Source organism: Gallus gallus, chromosome 17 (assembly GCF_016699485.2).
Source record: "Gallus gallus isolate bGalGal1 chromosome 17, bGalGal1.mat.broiler.GRCg7b, whole genome shotgun sequence".
In the NCBI taxonomy this organism is placed as follows: domain Eukaryota; kingdom Metazoa; phylum Chordata; class Aves; order Galliformes; family Phasianidae; genus Gallus; species Gallus gallus.
The window spans coordinates 9,163,363-9,185,018 of NC_052548.1; the positions used below are offsets into that span (position 1 = coordinate 9,163,363).

At 55.4% G+C, this 21,656-nt stretch overlaps 1 protein-coding gene across 24 annotated transcripts in view; it reads left to right on the forward strand.

The window, feature by feature from the left end:
- Positions 1-21,656, forward strand: part of DAB2IP (DAB2 interacting protein) — a 180,079-nt gene that overhangs the window by 121,112 nt on the left and 37,311 nt on the right. Inside the window, exon 1 of one of the 24 annotated variants that reach the window (XM_004945996.4) lies at positions 9,581-15,358. The exons of 16 other annotated variants lie outside the window; for them this stretch is intronic. In XM_004945996.4, the coding sequence (XP_004946053.1) occupies positions 15,246-15,358 (113 nt within the window). In that variant the 5' untranslated portion in view covers positions 9,581-15,245. Of the gene's footprint in view, positions 1-9,580; positions 16,243-16,381; positions 16,496-16,767; positions 17,177-17,237; positions 17,949-18,463 lie in introns of those variants that run through there. 7 more of the 24 variants (XM_015279829.3, XM_015279824.4, XM_040649121.2 and 4 more) reach the window with 7 other exon arrangements.

A 21,656-nucleotide genomic window follows, 5' to 3' on the forward strand; every position in this document is an offset into this window, starting at 1 on the left:
AGCTGTGAAAAGCACTGTGGTGTTTTAAAGCAGAGGGTGTCTGTGGCCATTAGCAGCAGCGCTGGCACAGCCCAGCCGGGTGCGGGGCCCATTAGTGCCGGTCCCGGCGCTGGGCTCGGGTGGCTGCGGGGTGTGCTGCAGTAGTGCCGCTGCAGGGGGCGGTTCGGGGGCCGGTAGTGGTGTTAACGTTCATTCAGGATGTATTTTGTTTTTCACATGCGTGAAGTTTCCACTTTTGGAAGTACAGCAAACACACTCTGGAAGCGGCACCGACTATTTTAAGACAATGCACGGGCAGGTGTGAGCTCAGATCTGGGAAGGTGCAGCTGGAGGTAACAGAAACCCAAAGCGTTCAGACAGATCTGAGCCTTTCGGTTCTGTATTTTTTCTCTCCCACTCCCTCTGGGACTGCAGTGAGGTGAAGGTTGACCCACTCCCATCCCGCCCTGCAGGGCGGTGCTCCGGCACCATTCCCAGCTCCCGGTGTGTCAGACCAGGCACGGGCTGAGCTGCTGCAGCGCCCAGCAGATGTAAGCAGCACATCCCAGGGCCACCAGCCTCACTGGGAGCACTGAGCACTGTCCCAGTATTGCCCTCCTGGAAGTCCAGGCAGGAAGCATTGGGACACGGGCCTGCAGTCCTGCGGTGGGGCGGGGGGTGGGGGGGGCAGCTGCTGCCCCACACCTCCACACTGCCCTTCCAGAGGCCACACAAAGGGCACCCGAGCCAGCCTGCCATCCGCCTTCAGTGTCCTTGTGTGAGCTTTCCTATTGCATTTTATGGCTTCTCTCCTTCTGGTCAGCTGGAGGACATTTGGTTCCATCAGCTCCTCTCCGGCTGTGGCTGTCTGCGTGGCTCTTTCTGTGGGGTGAGCAGTGCCAGGCTTGGGCCACCCGGCTGATTTTTACGTTGAGTGGTTTTCATATTGGTGATGCCCCCGTGGTAAGTAATGTTGTTCAGTAATTAATTCCCTGAGTTACAGCCAAGCGTGTAGAGCAGCCCCGGCCTGCTTTGCTGTGTGCTGAGCAGACCCACACCTCCACGCCAGCTGTTTGTATGGGGAGGTCTCAAAAGGTAAAAAGAAAGGAGAATGCAAAATGGTTTGGGGTTGGGGTCACTTGGAGCAGAAGCAGTGCTGCTGTGCCCAGACAGGAGCTGGGCAGGCTGTGCTGGGATCTGCAGCCCCGGTGTGGGGTGGAGAGGCCGTGGGGCTCAGGGCTGCTGCTGCTCCCAGGCGTATCTCTCCCCCTGAATGTGGGAAGCTCTGTTCTGTGCTTCCTGTGCCGTGTTCCCTGCCAGCTCCCATGCTGTATAGATCCTTTTTCATTACGTTACTGCTCCTTTTTTCCTTCCCAAAATCACACCCTCTTGTCTTTGGTTTAATTTTTACATTTAATGAAACAGCCCTGTAATTAAATGTTCTTTCACAATCCCCCAGGCAGGGTATCTCATGACAAAAAGCACTCTGATTTTATTATTATTACTAATGCAGAGTAATGAAATGCTTGAATCCTTATCAAGTGCAATTCGGGGGGTTAATCGTTTCGCTTAGAAGAAGTTCGCTCCGTGAGCCGACCTGGTTGGCGCCCTGCGCCGTTCCTTACCCTATTTAGATCCTGCAGCTCTGCTGTTGTGGCCGAGGACACTCAGTGCATGTCATTGCACACGTGTTTCTATGAGCATCTGCGTGCTAGCACCGAGTGCTTGGATATATTTGGTTTTCTAGTTCACTGGGCAAACAGTTAGCAATAAACTAAATACTGAGAAAGCTGAAAGAGAATAACAGCCTTCCGCTGGGTGCTGGGTGGGCAGCATGGACCCACAGAGCACCGCACACAGAAAAGCAGACGCAGCCCTAAAAGCCAATGAACTCAGTGCAATGTCCTTGTTGAAAAATATTTATGCTTCTCAAATTGAACTGCATAAAAAAGCAAGTCCGGTTACTGTGAATCACTCAGACAGTCCCACATTTCCCTCTTGCTTGCACTATCCATCAGCTCATCCGCTCTCCTTCCCTTTCTATCTTCAGCCCTGAGCTGCCTCTGTTAATTATTTCCAGGCTCGGCCTGGGCAGGTACTGACACCTGTGCTCCTGGAATGGCATTTCCCAAAGCCTGGACAGGTTCAGCTCCCGGCGTGCTGGGCTGGGCATTGCAGCAGTGTCAGAGCTGGGTTGGATGGGTGCCCAGAGCTGTGCTCGCTGACCTCCTGCCCCGTGGCATCTGAGCATGGGCACGCAAACAGCAGCTGTGAGCTGTGAGCATCCAGAGATGGGGCTGCGTGCAGCGCGGTCTCTCCTGTTGCTGTCAGTACTGCAGCGATTAAGATGGCAGCAGCAAAAATCCTTTGGGATACCAACGTAAAGGCTAAAAGCAATCACTGTTCAGTATTTAGAGGCTTTACATATAGAATTGCACATCTCTGGCAAAGGACATCGGCAGCAGATGCAGCACTGAGCGCCTCACGACGCAGCAGGGTGGGGAGCCTCGCTGGCAGAGCGGGCAGTGCTGAGCGCCCGCAGAGCTGTGTGTGCTGGAGCTCTGGGAGCTGTAAGGGGACAACCAGCGGTGGGACACAGCATGGGCTGAGATGAGCCCTTCCAGAGCAGGACCTGGGGGCTGTGCTCTGACTCACAGCCGTGTCTGTGTGGTACTCTGCACCTCGTGTGGCAGCAGTGCCTCCTCTCCTGCTGTCCCCGGGAGCGCAGTGCCTTCTGCTTGACCTCCTGTCCCCTCCCGCCTCTGGTCTCCAGGAATAGGAGCTGCCCTGGTCTCGTGGTGCACCCACAGCAGGGCTAAAATGCCTCCTCTCCCCACAGGGCTCAGCAGCAGCAGGAGGTACTGCCCGGTCAGTGAGGGCGAGGAGTGTTGGGGTGGCTCAGGGAAAGGGGAAGAGTTTGGCTGTGAGCAGCAGGGCACGGGGTCTGGGCTGTTAGTCTGTATGTGGCCAGCTGAGGCGTTCCTTCCTCCTGATCATCCCTCACCCTCTCTTTGATCTGAGCTGTACTTTTTCCTGGAGGACTTCCAGCATTCTTGGTGGAGCTATGAAGCTCCCTTCTTTTCCCCTATGCAAGCCACATCCCTCAAATTTAGGAAGGATGCTGTGATGATGAGGTGGGACTGTTGTGTTTAAAGCCACTGCTGGATAAACACGTTTGACTTCTTCAGACATTCTCAGTCTCTCTTTGTTCCTACAACGAGCGCAGAACAGACAGCGGCACAGCTCTGCATTCAGCTGATAGTTTGCCTTTGTGCAACATGGAAAATCTTCCCCATAAATGGTTCGAGCTGCGCCGTGGCTCCAGATGGTCTTTGTCCGACAAACTGAGAACTTTTGGCGACCATCGTTTCTAGACTGACATGCCAGACAGATCTGCATGCCAGCAGCATGCTGGGAAGCAAAGGCTGGGCTGGGAAGGGGCCAGCAGCTAGGATGCATCTATTCAGTTTTGGAGCTACGATTTGGCCACTCCTGGCTGAGGCAGCAGGATGCACAGTGGGGCTGCTCTTCCTAAGGACAGCAAGAAAATGCCTTGCTCCATGCTCCATGCTCCTTGCCCCTTGCTCCATGCTCCTTGCTCCTTGCTCCTTGCTCCATGCTCCATGCTCCTTGCCCCTTGCTCCATGCTCCTTGCCCCTTGCTCCATGCTCCTTGCTCCTTGCTCCTTGCTCCATGCTCCTTGCTCCTTGCTCCATGCTCCTTGCTCCATGCTCCTTGCTCCATGCTCCTTGCCCCTTGCTCCATGCTCCTTGCCCCTTGCTCCATGCTCCTTTCTCCATGCTCCTTGCTCCTTGCTCCATGCTCCTTGCTCCATGCTCCTTGCCCCTTGCTCCATGCTCCTTGCTCCGTGCTCCATGCTCCTTGCTCCATGCTCCTTGCTCCATGCTCCATGCATCTTACTCCTTGCTCCTTGCTCCATGCTCCTTGCTCCATGCTCCCTGCTCTGTGCTCCTGCTCAGTAGGCACAGAAGCAAAAAAAAGGCTCCTCTGTCCCAAGGTGAGCAGTCCCTTCTCTCCCCTGCAGTAGTAGAAGCCTGACACTACATAAGTAGCTGTGAGATGATTCATAAAAAACTAATTTATAATTTGCCAGAATATAATCCTATTTGATCAGTGTTATTCAGTTCCTCTTTCTTTTAAAATTCAGTGCACTTAACTGTTCTACGAGGGTTTATGAATGTTTAAAAATTGCTTTGTGGTCCCTAAAGTAATTTGACAAGTCTGACAGCTATTGATTAAAAACCTGAAATTATTCAGACTGTGGGATGACTTGAGGGATTAGATAGAAAGTTTTTTTCAAATGTGGAAGGAAATAAGATGTTGGAAGGTAAATATGTTCTTGAATATTTTTGAAAAATCCATTACAACTGTGAAATTAAATTGAAATGAGATACTTCGTGTAGAGATGAAGGAAGTAAATGCCGGCTTTCCTGTTTGGGCATGGCGTAGAACTCCCCCCTCAGGTCCGGCTGTGTGTATTTGGGAGATGTGGGTGCTGGGGCAGCCCCAGGCACGGGGTCGGGCTGCTGCAGTGGCCAGAGCAGTGCTGGGCGCTGCTGTCACAGCTCATCCCTCTGTGCCAGCTGCTGGGAAGGGCTTCAGGTGCGGCTGTGCCTCTGAGAGGAAATGACAGCGCCGGCCGGGCCGTGTGCCCCGTGAGCAGAGGGACCTTTGTTCAGCAGATGCAGACCGTTCTGCTACTGACAGCTCTTAGAATATTCTTCCTAACCGTATTTTCTCCATCTTAACCTCAACAAGGTTTGCTCCTGCAGTCTCCCCGCTCTGGAAGGCCAACCCCGAATTTCACTTCTGTGCTGGTTAAAAGCCCTCTCCTGGTTTTCAATCTGAATCCATTCGCAGCCGATTTTAGCCGACGTTCCACCGCACTGCTCTGTAGCCCCAGCAGCTCTCACCTTTCTCCCACCCCTGCTGTGTGGTACGCAGCCCTGCTGGCCCAGCCCTGTGCTGGGATGGGCACACCGAGCATGACCTGGATGCCCCATCCCTGCAGGCATTCGGTGCCAGGCTGGATGTGGCTCTGCACAGCCTGGTCTGATGGTTGGCGACCCTGCACATAGCAGGGGGTTGGAACTCAATGAGCATTGTGGTCCTTTTCAACCCAGGCCATTCTATGATTCTGTGACCTGCAGTGACATCCACCCATCTCTTCTGTGCCCCAGGGGTCCTGCAGGGAACCGTGTGCGGTGCCACTGGGCTGAGCACAGTATTCTAAAGCCTTGTGCTGTACGTGGACCTCAGGTACAATTCAGTGTTAACATCTAGCTTTAAAAAGATGAGTGGAAGGAAAGGAGACCTTCACGTTTAGTTACTGCCAGCACACAGCAGACATCCTGTAGCTGTCGTTGGCAGCAGGCAGGGATTACCCACAGATCCTGCACCCCCAAAGCGAAGCAGCCCTAACGCTGACCCCAGGCGCACTTTGAACTTGGCTACCTCTGATTAACTAAGTTTTTCTTTCCTTGAGCCTGATTCAGGTCTTACGCTCAGAAAGAAGGATTTAAGTTAAACTCTTGAGAGATTGAAGGATGGTTCTCATCCCCTCTTTTTCATCTCATCCCCTTCACCATCACACGCACACACACGTGTATCAGAGGCCTTGCTGTGGCTGCTCAGAAATCTGTCTCCAAGGGGATTCCTGGCCCCGAATTCCTGTTATTCCTCCTGCAGCTGCACCACAGGAGGATTTTCCTTCCTGCCAGGCTCGAGGTGACAGTGGGGTCCAGCAAACCCTTGGCTAATACTGCCATAGGGCAGCACGGAAGGGGTAATAGCAATCCTGCATTTATATGAAGAGTAGGAAGGTCTCCGTGCAGCTGTGGAGTATCTTTAATTCGTTTAATGGCTGAGTTTTCTGGGGTGCTTAATATCCATCAGTGCTGGGGCACAGGGCTGCCGTCAGGGCCCAGTCTGGACAACGTCTCCCATGCTTCTGACACAGGGGCTGGGAATGAAGGTGGCTGCTTCTGTAGCACTGCAGGGTTACACAACAGCCCCGAAACTTCACAGCCCTCCCTGGTTAATAGTCATAATGATTATAATAAGTGTTCATTAACCTGCTGGTATTTACAGCCTTCTGTACAGGCAGGAAAATGTTGAATAAAACATAAAGAAACCAGAGCAGGTACAGTGAAAACACTGGATTTCCATTTCGGGGGGTTGTCCTTGCAATCACTTGCCTCGTCCAGCAGGCAGCCTGCACCAGGGGCTGCACTGGGAGCAGCGTTTTGGCTCTGCCACTGTGTCACCCCCTGCCCTGTGACCCCAGCCCATGTCACAGGCAGTGGCCGTGCTCACAGACCTGGCCGTGCCCGGGCTGGGACTGCCAACGGAGCTGCAAGTTGCCACGTGGGCACTGAGCAGGTGCTGCAGCTGCTGCCCGTCCCCAGCAATGCCCAGTGTTTGGACACGGCGTGTTATAGTCCGTGTGACAACCTGGTGACTGCTGGCTGCCACTTGCAATGCTATTTCCACTCTGTAATACCGGGGCAGCAGTATACATCACACTGCTGGGGTGGACAGACAGTGGCTTAAAGAAATGTGCTGTGTGTGGTTGGCAACAAGGAGAAGTGCTAAGAGGAGCAGAATGGCTCTATTTCCTTTTTTCTTCCACTTCTTTTGCTGTTACATCTCAGTGAATGCTGTCGAGCAGGAGGGGTGGCAGTGCTCCACGTGTAGTCAGATCTAAATCAAACTTCTCAGAAATGTTTCTGCTGATCCCTTAATTAGAATTCTTTAACCCACTTTTCTGGAGGAGAAACAATTGTTTACAGAAAGGAGTGTGATCTGACTGAAGGGTGTGCAATAATCTGCCCTGAATCTGCTCTGCTGAATTGTACCAAATTAACTTATTTCTCTATATTTGCTCATATACAAAGCATAAATAATGTAGCATCGTGTCTCTCTGTGAACGCGAGGAGCACGCTTGCTGATTTCAGATCAGATGGAGCAGTGATGTTTATTACTCTGATGTTGGGGAATGATTGTTGCATATTTAATATCCCCATAAATAAAACCCTGTAGCTGCATTCCCACTTCAGGGATGGGCACACAGCTCCCTCCTAACACCTCCGATCTGCAGGGCTCACAGCTTTGTGCAGTGAAAGCTGAGGCTTCGCTGCCCAGCAGGATGGGGCACGAGAGCTGCAGTGCTGCCCATGCAGCCCCGCAAAGTCATTGGTGCCTATGGAAACGCTCAGAGACTTGCACCATGTGACAAAGCAAATACCAGGAGAAGTAAAGCAAACCTCATTAAAATAAAGTGGCTGGATGATAAGGTGCATGTTTAACATTCCTTTTAAAAGCAATATTTCTTTGCTTTGCTTTATCTTGCTAATGCCCTTAAAAACTGCCTGAAAATATGTTGCAGTAATTGCCAAAGTAGCTGGAGCTTTTTAGCATCTTTACAATGAGGTCTGAAGGTCTCTGATTGTAGTAAGGTGGATTTGGCTGTCACAGGCATTCCGTGCAGCAGATGAGCACCTGGGCCGGGCCTGCTCTTCCCATTCATAGCTGGGCCTGGGGTGGGCGCTGCTTCCACGGCCCCCCGCAACAGAGGGCTGTGTGAGGGGCAGCCCTGCAGGCAGCAGCACTGGGCAATGTGGGCAGCAATGGTTGCAGCCCCTTCCTTTGCTGGAGCACACCCGTCTTATTTGCTCAGTATCCTAAAGTGAGTTAATGACTATTTTTATCTCTATTCGTATTTCTCACGTACGTACCAACCTGTGTTGATGTGCAGCTCGACAAGCCGGGCTGCAGTTGTGATGCTGAAAATCTCAAACCTGTCACGGAGTGAGGCAAGGATAAAGGAAGAAAACACACAGATAAAAGAGCGATGGCCTCAGCAATGCTGCGTGTGGCACACTTGCCAAGCCTCAGAGAGACTTATTAATTTGCATCATGGAAATGTTTATGGTGCACAACTCACGGCTTCCTGGCCCCGCTTGGGATCTCATTGGCTTTCAGAGGAAGCTGCTTTCACACTTCTACAGTCAAAAGCATTCAGAAGCATTTTTGTTCCTTAAATTATGAGATGTTACAGAGAAGGCATGTGTCAAAGATAGGCCAAGTCTGTACCAGCGATTGCACATCAGCCCAGTGCAGGTTTTAATGCCTTCTTCCCGACAGTGTGCTCAGCCTCAGGTTAAACACTGTGCTTCGCTGCATCCTTGTGGCTTTCTGTCTGGGCAGGAAGGTGGCCCACGTTCGGCTCTGACTGATGTGTCACAGCCGTGCGCTTGGAACGCGCCTGTGGGTTTCCTCCCTGAGTTTCCTTCTGGTTCTGTTTTCCTTTAGACAAGACAATGACATCGCTCGTTGCTAAAATAAAAACACAAGGGGAGTAAAATGATTCATCTCTCCGAGCAGTTTTGCTAAGGAGTATCATTAATGAGACACAGGGAGGAACGTTTATGCTTTGGAAGCCGTGCTCTGTCCCAGGCTGCTCGGGGGGCTGCAGCAGCCCGTACAGAAAGCAGGGGACGCTTTTACCAGCTCTAATCTCAGTATTAAAAGAAAAACGAAATGAACTAAAAATCCAACCCTTTGCAAACCACACGCGTGCGTTGTGAGGAGATGCTTGGCAGCTTCTCCAAAGCTGTGTGTCTGCTGCATGGCAGCTGCTAGCACAGCTGGGCTCTGCAGAAGCACACGGGGTGGGGAGCGCAGAGCATTTAACGCAGCCCTCATCCCGGGCAGCACTTTGTGTCACCCCGATGGCCCCAGGGCAGCCACACGGAGCCGCAGCAGCTGCGCCTTCCTGAGCGTCCGGAGGAGAGGTGAAGAAATCCCGGAGCGTTTTTCTCTCTTGGCACTTGTTTTCATTTCTCTGAACTCTGCTTTGTATCACTGCTTTGCCTGTCCCACCCCTCGCGTGCTGAATGCGCCCAGCAGTTTGACTTGCCGTCCTCGTGCTCTGTAAGTGGGATCTGACCAGAGGTTATGCAGTGACTCAGTCACCGACTGTGCCCAGCTTCTCATTGCAGCCACGGTCTGTCTGTGTCATTGCTGTTGACAAGCTGATGGTTTCCTAATGGAAAGAAGCCTGGCGCTGCAGCCATGCGCACAGCCTCGCAGCCGGGCCTGGAGCGTTGGGCACCACGTGATCCCCTGCAGGACCATCCTCTGTGTGTGCTCGGCTCCACGGAGCTCACAGCAATTGCATTAGGTGGGAGGACGAGGGCACAGAGCTACAGATACAGCACAGACAGGGAGAAGTAACTGCAGAGGGCTGGGAGTAGGAAAATGGAGCCTTTTGCCTCTAGCTCCGCAGCGTGGAGCCACAGCTCAGTGCCTGGGGAGCTCCATCTGCAGCGCCTGGCAGTGCTGGGGCTTCAGGCCTGGCAGGGGAAGGGCACACAGGGCAGCTCTGGCTACATCACGTGTTTTTTGAATGGCTCCAGTTGTGTTTTGAGGCCATTTTAGGATTTTGTGCTTCCTGCTGATAGCAGTGGCTTGTGGCTCTTGTTTGTGATGGCAAGCGAGAGGCAGCTGGGGCTGGCTGGGCTGGGCTGGACTTTGCTTCCCGGTGTTTACAGCACTGTTGTCATTTGGGAGCTAAGCTGCTGCTTTCGGTTTTGATCAGCCAAAATGGTTCGTGAAGCCCTTCGGGCCGGGAGGGGAGGAGGCACAGAGCGCTGCCAGGTGAGCTGAGCCACACCATCACTGCAGTGCCTGAGGAGCTCTGGGTTCCCACCAGCAGGCTGTGCTGGGCTGGGCAGGGCAAAGCGAGGGCACTGGGGGTGGGGGAGGAACCCGCAGGGCTCAGCATTGTGCTTTGGGCCGTTTGGGCTCAGAACCGCCGTAGCATTACGCACTTCACTGCCCGTTCTGGAAGGACTTGCTTGTGCTCCCTGCACACGTGCCCTGGCCATCGGCTGGGTCAGCCATAGTGGTGCAATCAGTGCAGCCTGGTGAGCTCAGAGGGATTGCAATTTTGTTAATGAGTGCGGATACCGGGCCTGTCTGCTCCCAGGGATTGGGGCTAAGCTTAGCATCTGTCACTGGAAGACGGAGGGGTTCCGCGGCACCGACACAGCAGCAGTTCCGAGGGTGGGAGAGGGCTGCTGGCTGGGAGAACAAGAATTGGTGGAGTGGGTGTTTTAAGAAATAAAATGCAACAACAAAACCCAAACCCCGCATTTCCAGATCAAAATTTAAGGCTAGAAATGTTTTGAATTCTCCTGGAAGAAACTGAAATAGAAATGCTGGTTTTCTGCTGAGCAGATGTAACCCATCAGAGCTGGGGAACCACGCAGCAAAGCTGGTACAGGGAGCGGATGGGCAGAGCCAGGGCTGGGAGCAGAACCCACACTGTGCCTGCAGCAAAGGACGGCTCCGTGCAGCCACACTCATCTGAACTCAGTGCCATTACACAGCTCGGGCTCTCAGTGTAGTTTCTAAGTGCTTTCAACTCTTCTTGTTACCGGCACAGGCTAATCGCCTAAGGTTTATGCACTGAGGATGAGGTAAAACTGCAGGTGAGACGGCTGTACCTCCCCATTACCTGGGGCAGAGGGCGTGTGGAGGCTGTGTGCTGACCCTGAGTACCCACTGCAAGGGGAAGGCCTCCCAGACCCTCCCTGTAAAAATTATACACTGACACAACATGTGAAAAAGAGCCATTTTTGCAATGAAGATGAGCTGCAGTTTAATTTAGTTAATAACCGAGGCAAGTTAATCCTGTTCGGACAAGGATCAAACCAGTTTCAGTGCATCTGTGTCAGTGCTTTGCATCTGTCTAACTAGATAGATCTAAAATAACTTGGTTATAAAAGGAAATAGTTTGTACTGTGCAGCTTCTGAGCCGGGGATCAGGCCTGGCTGCGCTCCCACCCCCACCCCAGCCCGCAGAGAAGCCTGGGTCAGCCTGCTGCCCTGGGCTGCTGCCTGCAGAAGGGGACGGAGATGCTGTGTTCTGTTTGAAGCTCCTATGTTGGTAATGGCAATGGGAGGTTGTTATACTTGTTAGCTTTTGTTATCACACACGACTCTTTAAAAAGACAGCTGAGAACAGATGTAGATTTCAGCTTTCGTCTCTCCAAGGGAAGATGAGATCTCTCCAGCCATGTCTGCTCTCTGGCCTGGGGGGCACGTGGGAACTGATGGATGTGTGTCCCCACCACAGCACAGCCCTGCAGCCATTCTCCTGCAGCCCGGCTCCAAACTGAAGGCACAGTGGGGAGGGCTGGCTGTAAGGACAGCAGGCAGGGCTGTCAGGGATGTGACATTGCTGGCCTGAGTGGTGGGCAGGAGGCAGGGCTGCAGCTCCAGAGCAGCTGCGCTGCTTGGTGTCCTCTGTTTGTGACATTACTCAGAGACTGAGACTTTGTACTTCAGAGGTCTGATTTAGACGTGTACATCTTGCTGGCCCCATGGCTAGTTCTGTCCTGCCAGGTGCCAAAAGGCACGCTCCATTGAGACATCCACAATCGCAAACGCATTCAGAGCCCTCAGTGCACTCTCCTTGGCTTTGATGAGAGCCAGGTCCTCCCTCCCCTGCAGAGTGCCGTCCTGACTGCATTTTGAAACCACAAGCCGTGGATCTCCTTGGACATCGAGCAGCCCGTGCTCCCCCTTTGGGAAGCCAGGCCCTGCCCTCCCGCCCATGCGCTCACAGCTGGCTGCTCAGAGCAGCTGGCAGCAATGGCACTGGTGTCACTGCGCTGGGAGATGGGCACAGAGGGGCACAGTGAGAGCACCGCCTTCCTTTCAGTCCGCGTGCTCTCGGTGTCACTGTGATGCTTTATCTGCTCTGGCTATACAGAGATTTGTATGAAATCATTTCTAGTCCATTGAAGTAGTTTTCAGAGATTAATCTTTCAAAGCATTAGCATTGATTCCTGCATGTGCGTGCCCTCCTCCGGTCCGTGTCCAGGGGGAGATGCATTATCCGAGGTGGAGGAAAGCTCACTTGTCCTAATTTATTGAAAAAATAACTTCAGGTTTAAAATGGGGCTGTCATTTCTGAACACAGTTCAATCTGTTCTTCACTCCTGAGTCTTCGCTCTGACCTTTCCCTATCTGAAATACTCTGGGCTGTGCGCTGTGTTCATTAGTTTAACTTTAGGGAGGGAGCAGCAGGTGTGGGCTGTGGATAAGGGCTGCATGCAAGCTGGCTCTGTGCTTACCCACGTACCCCTGGCTGGCTGCAGCTGCAGTTTCATTTAAGGCAGTGCCAGGATTTTTACTTTTTAGGAGTTTTTCACAGTTTGTAAGTATGAGTAACAATTTTTACATTAGCTCTGTAAGGAGCTGCCCCGGCACTGCCTGAAGTATGCAGTGATGGTACCGGCACTTGTAAAGATGAGTTGGAGAAGCAGTGCAGTGCATCCATCCCAGCCCTGCAAAGGGATCCTGCTCAGGGAGGCTGGGACAGCATGAGGAGCCTGGCCAGGTTATGGGGAGCTGTGGGGCTGGGAGCTGTGGGGCTGCAGGGGCTGTCCCAGCCTCACTGTCCCCAACCTATGGGGAGAAACAGCTCAGCCTGGGTGGAGTGACAAATGCAGGGAGAGCAGTAAGAACTGGGAGGTGATCTCTAAAGATATCTGTCCTTCTCCTGCCTGTGAGTCTGGGCACAGAGGGGACTGCAGTCAGGACCTGTTGGCTTTGTGGTGCTGGGACGCCCCGGCTGTGTGGAGGGGCTCGGAGCTTCTAGCAGTGCCACGGGGCTGGGAGCACCACTGCCAGGCACTGCCCTCAGCCCTTCCTGCCATCCACATCCCCATTGCGGCAGGGAACACACCTACTAGAACACGCCTACTACAACAGCTGCTGTGTGCACAGGGCAAAGCCATTCTGTGCTGCAAGGGCTGCTGGCCCAGCGGGTGCTACAGCTCTGAGAGCCCCAGAAAAATCACCACCTTCGGCCATGCGAATCCCTCATTCCATCTGAAAAGCAGGTTCCCATGAGAAGGATGTGTTGTATATCCCTAAAAGACACCGACATCCATCTGGCTGCAGGGCAGGTAGCAAATGGGAGAAATTAGCTTTACATCGCGGTGCCACCTCTGGATAAAACATCCACAATCAGAACAAACTTCAAAATGCTTTGAGCTTTTTATTTTTAAAGAACATTGTCCTAAGTTGTTGTTAGACAGTTTTCACTGAGTTTTTTTAGGAACATCATTCAGCCTCCAAAGTCAGTTAGAAGCCATTAAGCCGAGGCCGTTATATACGCCAGCGTTGTTAGAGGGACAAATGCAAACAAAGTACTGTTTGGATGCTAAGATGTATTGGTGTGTCGGGCTCAGAGCCGTGCACTGTTGGCACCTCTCTGTAGTTTGGATTTGGAATTCAAAACCTGAGTCCTGCAGACACTTCTTGGCTCACATTGCTGGGAGCGTTAAGTGGGGTCTCCGAAGCGCGACTAATAGCACAGGGTGATATTGGATGGTTGTGGGAATGGGACTTCACAAAAGGATTATAAAGACCTGCAGCTAATAGCAGTGTTACGTTGTCAGTGAAACCTGCGGGAAGGACGAGGGAGGCTCAGTGAGTGTGGGGTTCTGATCAGCGTTACATTCCTAAGGAGAGGCCAGCACTTGTTCAGGAGAGCAGAAGGGTGAAGCTAATTATGAGCAGAGAGAGAGGGCGGCTGGCCCAGATGCTCGTCTGGCTGCTATGAAATGCAGAGTAGCAGGCAGCATTGGTCAGAGGTTTGATACTCCTTCCGTGTACTGTTGGGTACAGAGCCTGACTGTGCAGAGGTGCTTGACATCAGTTGTGCTGTCCTTGGCTACCAAACATATTTTAATAAGGAAGGTGAAGGAATCTTTTAATAACGTGTAAGTTCAGTTTTGCCGTTGTTCTGCTCCTGGCAGGGTGGTGTGGGCTGTTCAGCCTCACGTTAACTTTGTGCTGCGCTGAAGGACCCCCCGAGCAAACAGCCACGCTGCAGGCAGGGCTGTGGGAGCACCGCTGCGATGGGTGAATGCAGGGCATCCCCAGGGCAGATTTAGTGGCATCCGCAGTGAAATCTGTATGTGGTGTGATGGTGCCATACAGAATGAGGACTGCAAAGTTTTCAGCAGGGGCCCACAGTGACAGTGACCCTCAGCTCCAGCAGCCCGGGGACAGCGGCCAGCTGTGCAGCTGCAGTGCATGGTGCTCGCTGTGCCAAAACCAGGGCAGGCCGGGCCATGCCCAAAACAGGGCTTTTCAGGACCTCCTCAGGCTCTTGGCTTTATCTTTTTCTAAGCTTTTTTTATTATTATTTATTTACTTTTTTATTTATTTAAAATTTGGAATTAATTTGCATAATCACCAACCCTTCCACTTCTTACTCTTCAAGGTCATTAGGGAATCTGGCTGAAAGAAGCTGGCCATAAAGCACCGGCTTCACGGCTAATGAAAGTGAGAGCTGTGTGGGTTTAATGGCAGGAGGTGAGCACAGCAGGGGGCTGTGGGCACCCCATGGCCTTAACGCATGGTGCGCTCTGTGATACCCGTGGGCCCAAAGCCCAGGAGAATGGAGAGGGTGGAAACAAGTGCCCTGCATGGAGACCCACAGCCCCAGGGGCTGTCAGCCCCAACAGCGCAGTCCGTGGGCAGCAGTCAGCATTTGTGTCACACGGAGGTGCAGCTGCGCAGACAGACGGACCAACAACTAGCCGGGCGTGATGTCAGGCCCGGGACCGTGGGATATTCACTGAACAGAGCCCGTGCTGCCCAGCAGCACTGCTCCCAGCACATCTGGCTCCTGCTGGAGGCCAAAGACGCGTGGTTTGCGCTCGCTGCTTCCTTCCAGACTGTCTTAATAACGTGTCCAAATGTGCAAAAGGAAATACTCCAGAGCTGGAGGACCTGGGTTCTCTCTTTTCCTGCTGCTTTTGCTCTCCACCCACTGCATGTGTGATGCTCGTTCCAAAGTTCAGGTTCTGCATTTTTATGCTTTGCCAGAGAGATAAAGTGCTCAGTAAAACTGTAACTTGACCTTAACGCTTTGCCGCAGCGAGGGAGACGCTGTGCTGAGGGGAAGGAGGGCAGCGCCTCGGGGCTGCTTGGCTGGGGATGGAGCGGCACGGCGACGGCCCGGGGCTCGGCTCGGCTCGGTTCGGTTCGGTTCGGTTCGGCTCGGGGGCTGCGGGCGGGCGCTGCTGAGCGGGAGCCGGGTTGGCACGTCCTGAATTTTTGCTCCGCTGCACAAAGGACCCCTGTGCTGCTGCTGCGGATTTGAGAGCGAAACGATTGACTGAAGCCGCCTGTTATTATTTTTGGCTACTCCAGCCATGTATCAAAAACCTGACGCTGGGTTGATGCTGGTGCCCTACTTTATAGAAGCCTTGAAAAGCAGATCGAGGACAGCGAGCTTGTCTTTGTGCCTGGCATCTGCCAGCAAAGGGTGAGCGAGCTTCAAACTGCTGCTGGGGGGAGAGGGGGGCGGCAACACGCGCTGCTCCACGTGCAGAGTGCGGAGCTCTGCCTGCGGGACGGGGCTGAGGCTGCGGGGTGGGAGGCTCTGCCCGTGCCGGTGGGCCGACGGCTGCATCCCCTGCGCACGGTGGGGAGCGGCCCAACCCGCAGGGGGAGAGAAGGACCGCGCTGGCATTAGGTGATAGGAGAGCTCTGCGTTATTCGCGTCCAACATGATTGCTGCCCTTCCTACGAGCTTTTGGGACCCCGCAGCCCCAGCTCTGCGCACTGCTGGCTCCTGGGGCCGTGCCCGCCCAGCCCCGGGCCCCGCTGCGCCCACACCGCTCCGGGGAACCGTTCCGGCATCTTTTTAACGAGGGACCCTTCCCTCCGCTGTCCTTCTCGCCCCGACGGCGACCGGCGGCGGCTGCCAGGTGCACGAGCCGGAGGATTGATGGTTTGCTGCAGACGTGGACGGTAGCCTTTGAAAAGTGGAAAAGGAAGCGGCCATAAATAACAGGCAGGGGACGGTGCCATGCGGCGGTTTTTCATTTACTCGATAGCCCCGCTTCGTTCCCGATGAGTAATGGAGGCACCTGAATACGGCAGGACGACAGCAGCGGCCCGGCCGCGGGCGGGGTGAGGACGGGGCGGCCAGGAGAGGAGCGGAGCATGCCGTGCCGCCCGGCCTCTGCTCGGGCCGCGGGGCGGCCGCACTTCACCCCCCCGGGGGCGGCGGGGGCAGAGAGCCCCGCGCGGTCCGCCCGAGCCTCGGCCGCAGCCCGCAGGTGGGAGCGGGAGCCCGCGGGCCATGGCTCGCGCCGGGTGCTGCTGCAAACGCTCCTGCGTGCTGTGGATCGCGCTGCTGCGGAGGTCAGTGCGCGCCTCGGCGTTCCGACGGGGGGAAGGAACGTGCGCGTGCGGGCAGGGCGAGGGCGGCGGAGCGAACCGGGCGGTGCTGCGTCCTCCTGCCCGGTGCCCGTCCTTCGCGCTGGGAGCAGCGAGGGCGGGGGGGGACGGCCGGGGAAGGAGCGCAGCGGTGCGGGCTTTGCACAGATCGAGGCTCCGAGAGCCGCGGAGCTGCCGAGGTTCCCCCCCGGCAAAGCGGCGCTCCAGGAGGGCTGCGGTGAGCGGAGCCGTGGGGCGGGAGCCGTGGGGCCGGGCCCGCTGCGCGCGGAGGGGCGGGAGGGCAGCGCGGGGCGGGGCGGCCGTGCCCGAGCCCATCCCCGGCGGCCGTTCGGGCAGGGCCGGCTCAGCCCGGGCTCCGGCGGAGCGCTCCCGGGGCCGGCGGGGAGCGGGGGCGGCGGGCCCGGGGCGCTCTGCCCAGCTACAGCGCAGCCAATCCGGCGGCCCCGGCAGCGGCGCGGCTGCCGAGCGGGGCGGGGCGGCGGCCGGAGCGGGGAGCGCGGCATGGGGCGGCCGGAGCGGAGCGGCGCGGCGGAGCCGGGCCCGGAGGGTGAGCGGCGCGGCGGGGGGCGGCTATGCGCGGATATCCGGACGTGTGTTTTCGCGTGCGGCGAGGCTCCGAGTCGGGCCGCTCCGGGCACGGCCGCGGGGGTCGCGGTCTCCCGGCGGGTCCCCCCCGCCGCCCCCCGGGGCCGGAGACCGCCTCGAGCGGAGCCGCCCCTCCCCGGCCGGCCGTTGGGCACCGCGCGGGGCAGCGCCCGGGGAGCGCCGGAGGCCGCTGCGGCTGCGAGCGGGGGGCCGAGCCGCGCTGTGTGCGCCCGCAGCCGATCCCAGCCCGATCCCAGCCCGATCCCAGCCCGCGCCTCCGCGCCGGGCGGTTATTTTTAGCAGCGCTCCGTCCGTGAGTCTGTGTGTTAAGAATTTGTTTTCATCATTATTTATTAAAACATCGTCGCTGCCTCAGGCAACGGGCCGGGGCTGCAGGCGGGGATCGCGGCTTCGGTTCGCTCGCCGTTCATCCGGGGGCGAAAGATCCCGCTTTGCTTTTTTCCTTCTGCTTCGGATCCCGCCGCTCGCGTTACCCGGGCACAGCTGTTCCGATCAGAAATCGGCGCCCCACCCTCCTCCCAGCTGCGGAGAGCTGCGGGTGCCGTTGGGGGCGGTTGGGCCCGGCGGGGCGCTGCACAGCTGCAGCCGATGGCATCGCACCGCGGGCGCTGGGCTGGGCGCGGGGCTCCGAACGGCGCCTCCCGTTTGGGTCCGTTGTCTGCAGATACGGCGCCGTTAACAGACGCTGGTTTAGGCTAACGTGGTGAGGAGCGGCCGTGTTTTGTATAGAGGTGTTCGTTGCCGCCGAGGAGAAGGCGTGGTGGTGCCGGTCTGCTCTTGAGGAGGAGGGAGAAGTTGCTTCTGTAACGTTTTTGGTTATGGAAACTCAAGTGGTGTTTTGCAGTCCCTCTTTTTCTTGCTCTTGAGCCATTTTGCTGCTTCTGCAGTTCCCCCCCCTGCTCGTTGCACACCCAGCCCTGTCCCAGCCCCACACTGCACTCCTGGCTGCCGCACTGCCCACCCTCCCCAGGGCCGTGCCCGGCTGTGTGTCACAGGTGGAACATCCTTCAGCTGGCAAAAAAAACCCATGGAATCTGGTCAGAGCTGCCAAAGTCCTCCTGAAGGTAATTAATCCTGCTGCCGGCTGAAACTGAGAGCAGCCTGAAAACAAGGGCAGGCGTTAATAAGTTTAATTACACGTCCGTTGCGCTGCTCAGTAAAGGTGTTGCGTTCGGTGCAGCCGTGTGACGCAGTGAGCTGCCCCGGGAGCCCGAAGGCTGCAGCACCTCCTGCACTGCATGGCAGGTCAGGTTGGCCCAACGCAGCAGTGCTGTCCTGGCAGGATGTGTGCACAGTGCATACGGGGACCTCAGCCCCACGCTCGGGAAGAGGCTGCGTTTGCTGCCCCTCGGGGAGCGTGTGAGTTCCGCCGTGCTGTTCCTCTCCGTTGTTCCCATAACATCGCCTCGATGTTTATTTGTCAGATGGAAGCAGCGCGCTCTGCGGGGTGAGGCAGTAGGGAAGGAATGGCTGAGAACTGCGGCAGTGGCCGGGAGGTCAGTGGGAGGCAGCTCTGTGTCACATCCGTCCCCAGGGGATGGGACGTGGCCCTGTGCCGGGCAGTCAGCAGCACGGGGCCGTTCCCCGATGGGGACTGGACTGGGACGTCCCTCAGTCTGCTGCTGCTCCCACAGTGGAACAGAAGGAGGTTGAAGAAAAGCTCGTAGGTTTTTTTTCCACGTCTGCTCCCGGCCGACTTCTGTGCTCAGTTCCGTCTTTCAACAATATTGGGAACGTTTCCATCACAAACCACACAAGTCAGCAGCTGGGTGGTTTCAGGCAGGTGAGGTCCTGAAATGCAAACCGGCGGGGTTGCCCCTCGGCTTGTCTTCACAAGAAAGCAATTCTGGAAGCAGACTCTCTGAGTTGAACACACAACTCCACATTAACCCGGTGCAGACAGGCCCTGAATATTTCCTTCCCTGCACCCTCAGCCACATGTATCTCTCTGCTCCTGAGGGAATATGGAGCCTACGCTCCCAGCTGCCCTCAGCCCTGCAGTGCTGCTGCGGCCGAGAACCGATCCTGTCCCCATTGCCACACTGCAGCCCTGCAGTGTCACGGGGAGGGGGAGGCTGCTGCTCCCAGCTTGTGTGAGTGCAGAGCCCTGACCGGGGCTGGGCTGCTGTCAGCCCCACAGCAATAGCACCCCACAGTAATAGCACCCCACAACACCTGGCACCCCGCTTCTGGTGGCTCACGAGGGAGCAGTGGGGCGGGAATGCATCTCTTCACTCGGTAACGTTTTATGACTTTTATTATTTAGAACAGCGATCCTCTCTGATTGCTCTTAGGCAGTAAACCTCTCCCTTTAATAACCAGAGCCTGGCTGCCTCCGTGTAGGGCTCTCAGGTCAGTGCCAGTAGCAGCACTGTTATTTCTCTTTAGAAATAATGTGGTGGTTTATGAGATTTTTTTTCCTCTCCTTCATTTCGACTGAACTTTAGGTATGTAGAAAGGGATTACAATAAGGCCTGTGGCAAAAGAACTGCATGTGCTGCTTGGAAGGAGGGATCCTGCTGTGAGATGTCTCTGGGCAGCTGTCTGTTCCCACCGTATTAAAACAAAGGTGTAAGGACTGGATCAGATCAGCTCACATAAGCCGGGCTGTTGTCTTGTTATTATTTCTGCAGTCTTGCCAGCCCTCGGCCAGCAGCTGCGTGCGCTGAGCCCTGCGCTCCTTGAGGATGGCTGCAGGAGGGCCGGGCCGTGGTGGCTGTAGGGGCTGCTCTGGGGCCGCGGGGAGCCACGTCCTGCCCGGCCCTGGGTGAGGCCGAGGGGTCCCGGGGTGGGCGGTGCCACCTCCCTGAGCCGGGGGCAGCCTGCGGCCTGGGCCTGTGCCGCCTGCAGCGGGACGTGTGGGAGCAAATATCCTCCAGGAAGCGGCTCGTGCCGCGGACGTCCTGTCCCTCACTAACAGCCATGGGAATGTTTTCTCCTCTGGGTCAGAGTGTGGAGATGTGAGGACTCTGTGTCCTTCCCTGCACTCGCTCCCTGCTGTGCTCCCCAGGGCCCAGCCCGGCCATTGTGGTGACACTGTGGCACCAGGCCGGGCTGGGGGTGCTGGCAGTGCTGGTGCTGCCCTGGGAGCCTCTGGCAGAGAGACCTCAGCCTTCCTCTGGGATCTCAAGCAAGAGCCTCTAATGGCTGGCACCTGCCTGTCTGAGGATACCCAGAGGCGTATGCGGAGTGTGGAGGGGTAGAAGTAAATGTTTGTTGAATGTGGTGAGAGCATAATGTGTCCCGAGAAGCTCCTGCTTGGTGGTTCTTTGTGCTGCACATCTGCACTCCCACCCGTGGCCTTGCAGCTGCAGTAATTTTGGATGAAAAACACCCTTGGTTTGTTTTAATCTCAACAAAAAAGTCTGTGCCAGCATGAAGCAGTCGGGCTCGGTGCGTTACAGCATGCAGTTCCTCAGTTGTAGGTTTAGGTTATCAATATTTATATATGCCCACACAAGAGTGCAGTCCCAGCTCAGTTGCTTGGCTCTTCTAATTTCATCTGTAAATTACAGAATGAAGCCTTCCTGTAAATGCCCACTGCAGAGCTTATTGGGGCTGAGCTGTCTGTTCTGGGTGTTAGCATGGTGCTCAGTGCCCGGGGAACCTGATTCCATCTGCCCATCTTAGAGCTCAGCTACAGGAAGGTGATACGGATCCTTTTCTGTGAAAATAGTGTAAAACTGCCACAAAGTACTGGGAAATGACTGTGCTCAGTTCCTAAAGATCAATTTATTCACAATAGAGAATTGCTGATGGGGTGGAGAGCCTTTTGCTTCTGAGCCACTGCTTCTGATCCCATATGGGTCTGTATTAATGCCAGGCTTTTAACATTTGAGGGCTGTTGGTTGTCCCTTGAGCAGAGATGCTGGCGTGGCCATGCGGGTCTCTGCAGACCCCTCAGCAGGTGCCACCATGCTGGTCCTGGCCATCAGCCCCACGGGGTCTCCTCCATCCAGGCCATCGTGCAGTCTGGGTGGGATCACCGTGCTGCAGGCTGGTCCTCATCACCCCGGGTCTGTCCATGGCCTGAATCTTAATGGCAAATCTTCAGTGCTGTTTATCTTAGATTTGGCTTTGGCTGTTCTCAAGATTGCGCGTGGCGTGTGAGTCACTGGAAGCCATGAATTTTGCATGCACTATTGACATTTCAGTGTTTTGGTCAGCTTTGTTCTGGAGACTGACAAAACTCAATACATGCAGGCAAAGCAATCTGATGGGGAATATTGGGAGCACTGTGCTGAGAATATCTCAGCTTGCCTTTATTTCTGTCCTTCCGTGCCTTTGAATAGGGCAGCATACTCTTTCTGGACAGGCAGACCCACACGTGGTCTCTTTGGAAGACTCGGAGTACTTGCCAGAGGTTTGAAAGGTCGGAGTTTGCTGAGATCAGAGCTTTTGTGAGCTGCCATACATGGGAACATTTTATGTGGTGCAGACTGCAGAGAAAGCAACTGCTCCCTCTGCTCTCTTTATTTTTCCCTTGCCACTTTGTGGCTGTCTTGTGTTTTCCCTGGGAGTATCTGGCTATCTTTCTTTTTGGTTTTTTCCCCCCCTCGAGCACTCTGATTTTGCTATAAGAGTTACAGCGCCATTGATTGTATTGGCTGCCTCTGAAAATGGTGTGCTGCTTGCTGTCTGTGGGCTCCCTGCTGCTAAATGCTGCCAGTGGGACTCCGGAGCATTTAGATCAATCGATAGGGCTATCATGGCCTTATTTTCCACACTCTCCCACCCTGGGGTCGTGTGTGACAGTCGGATGGAGCGCACAG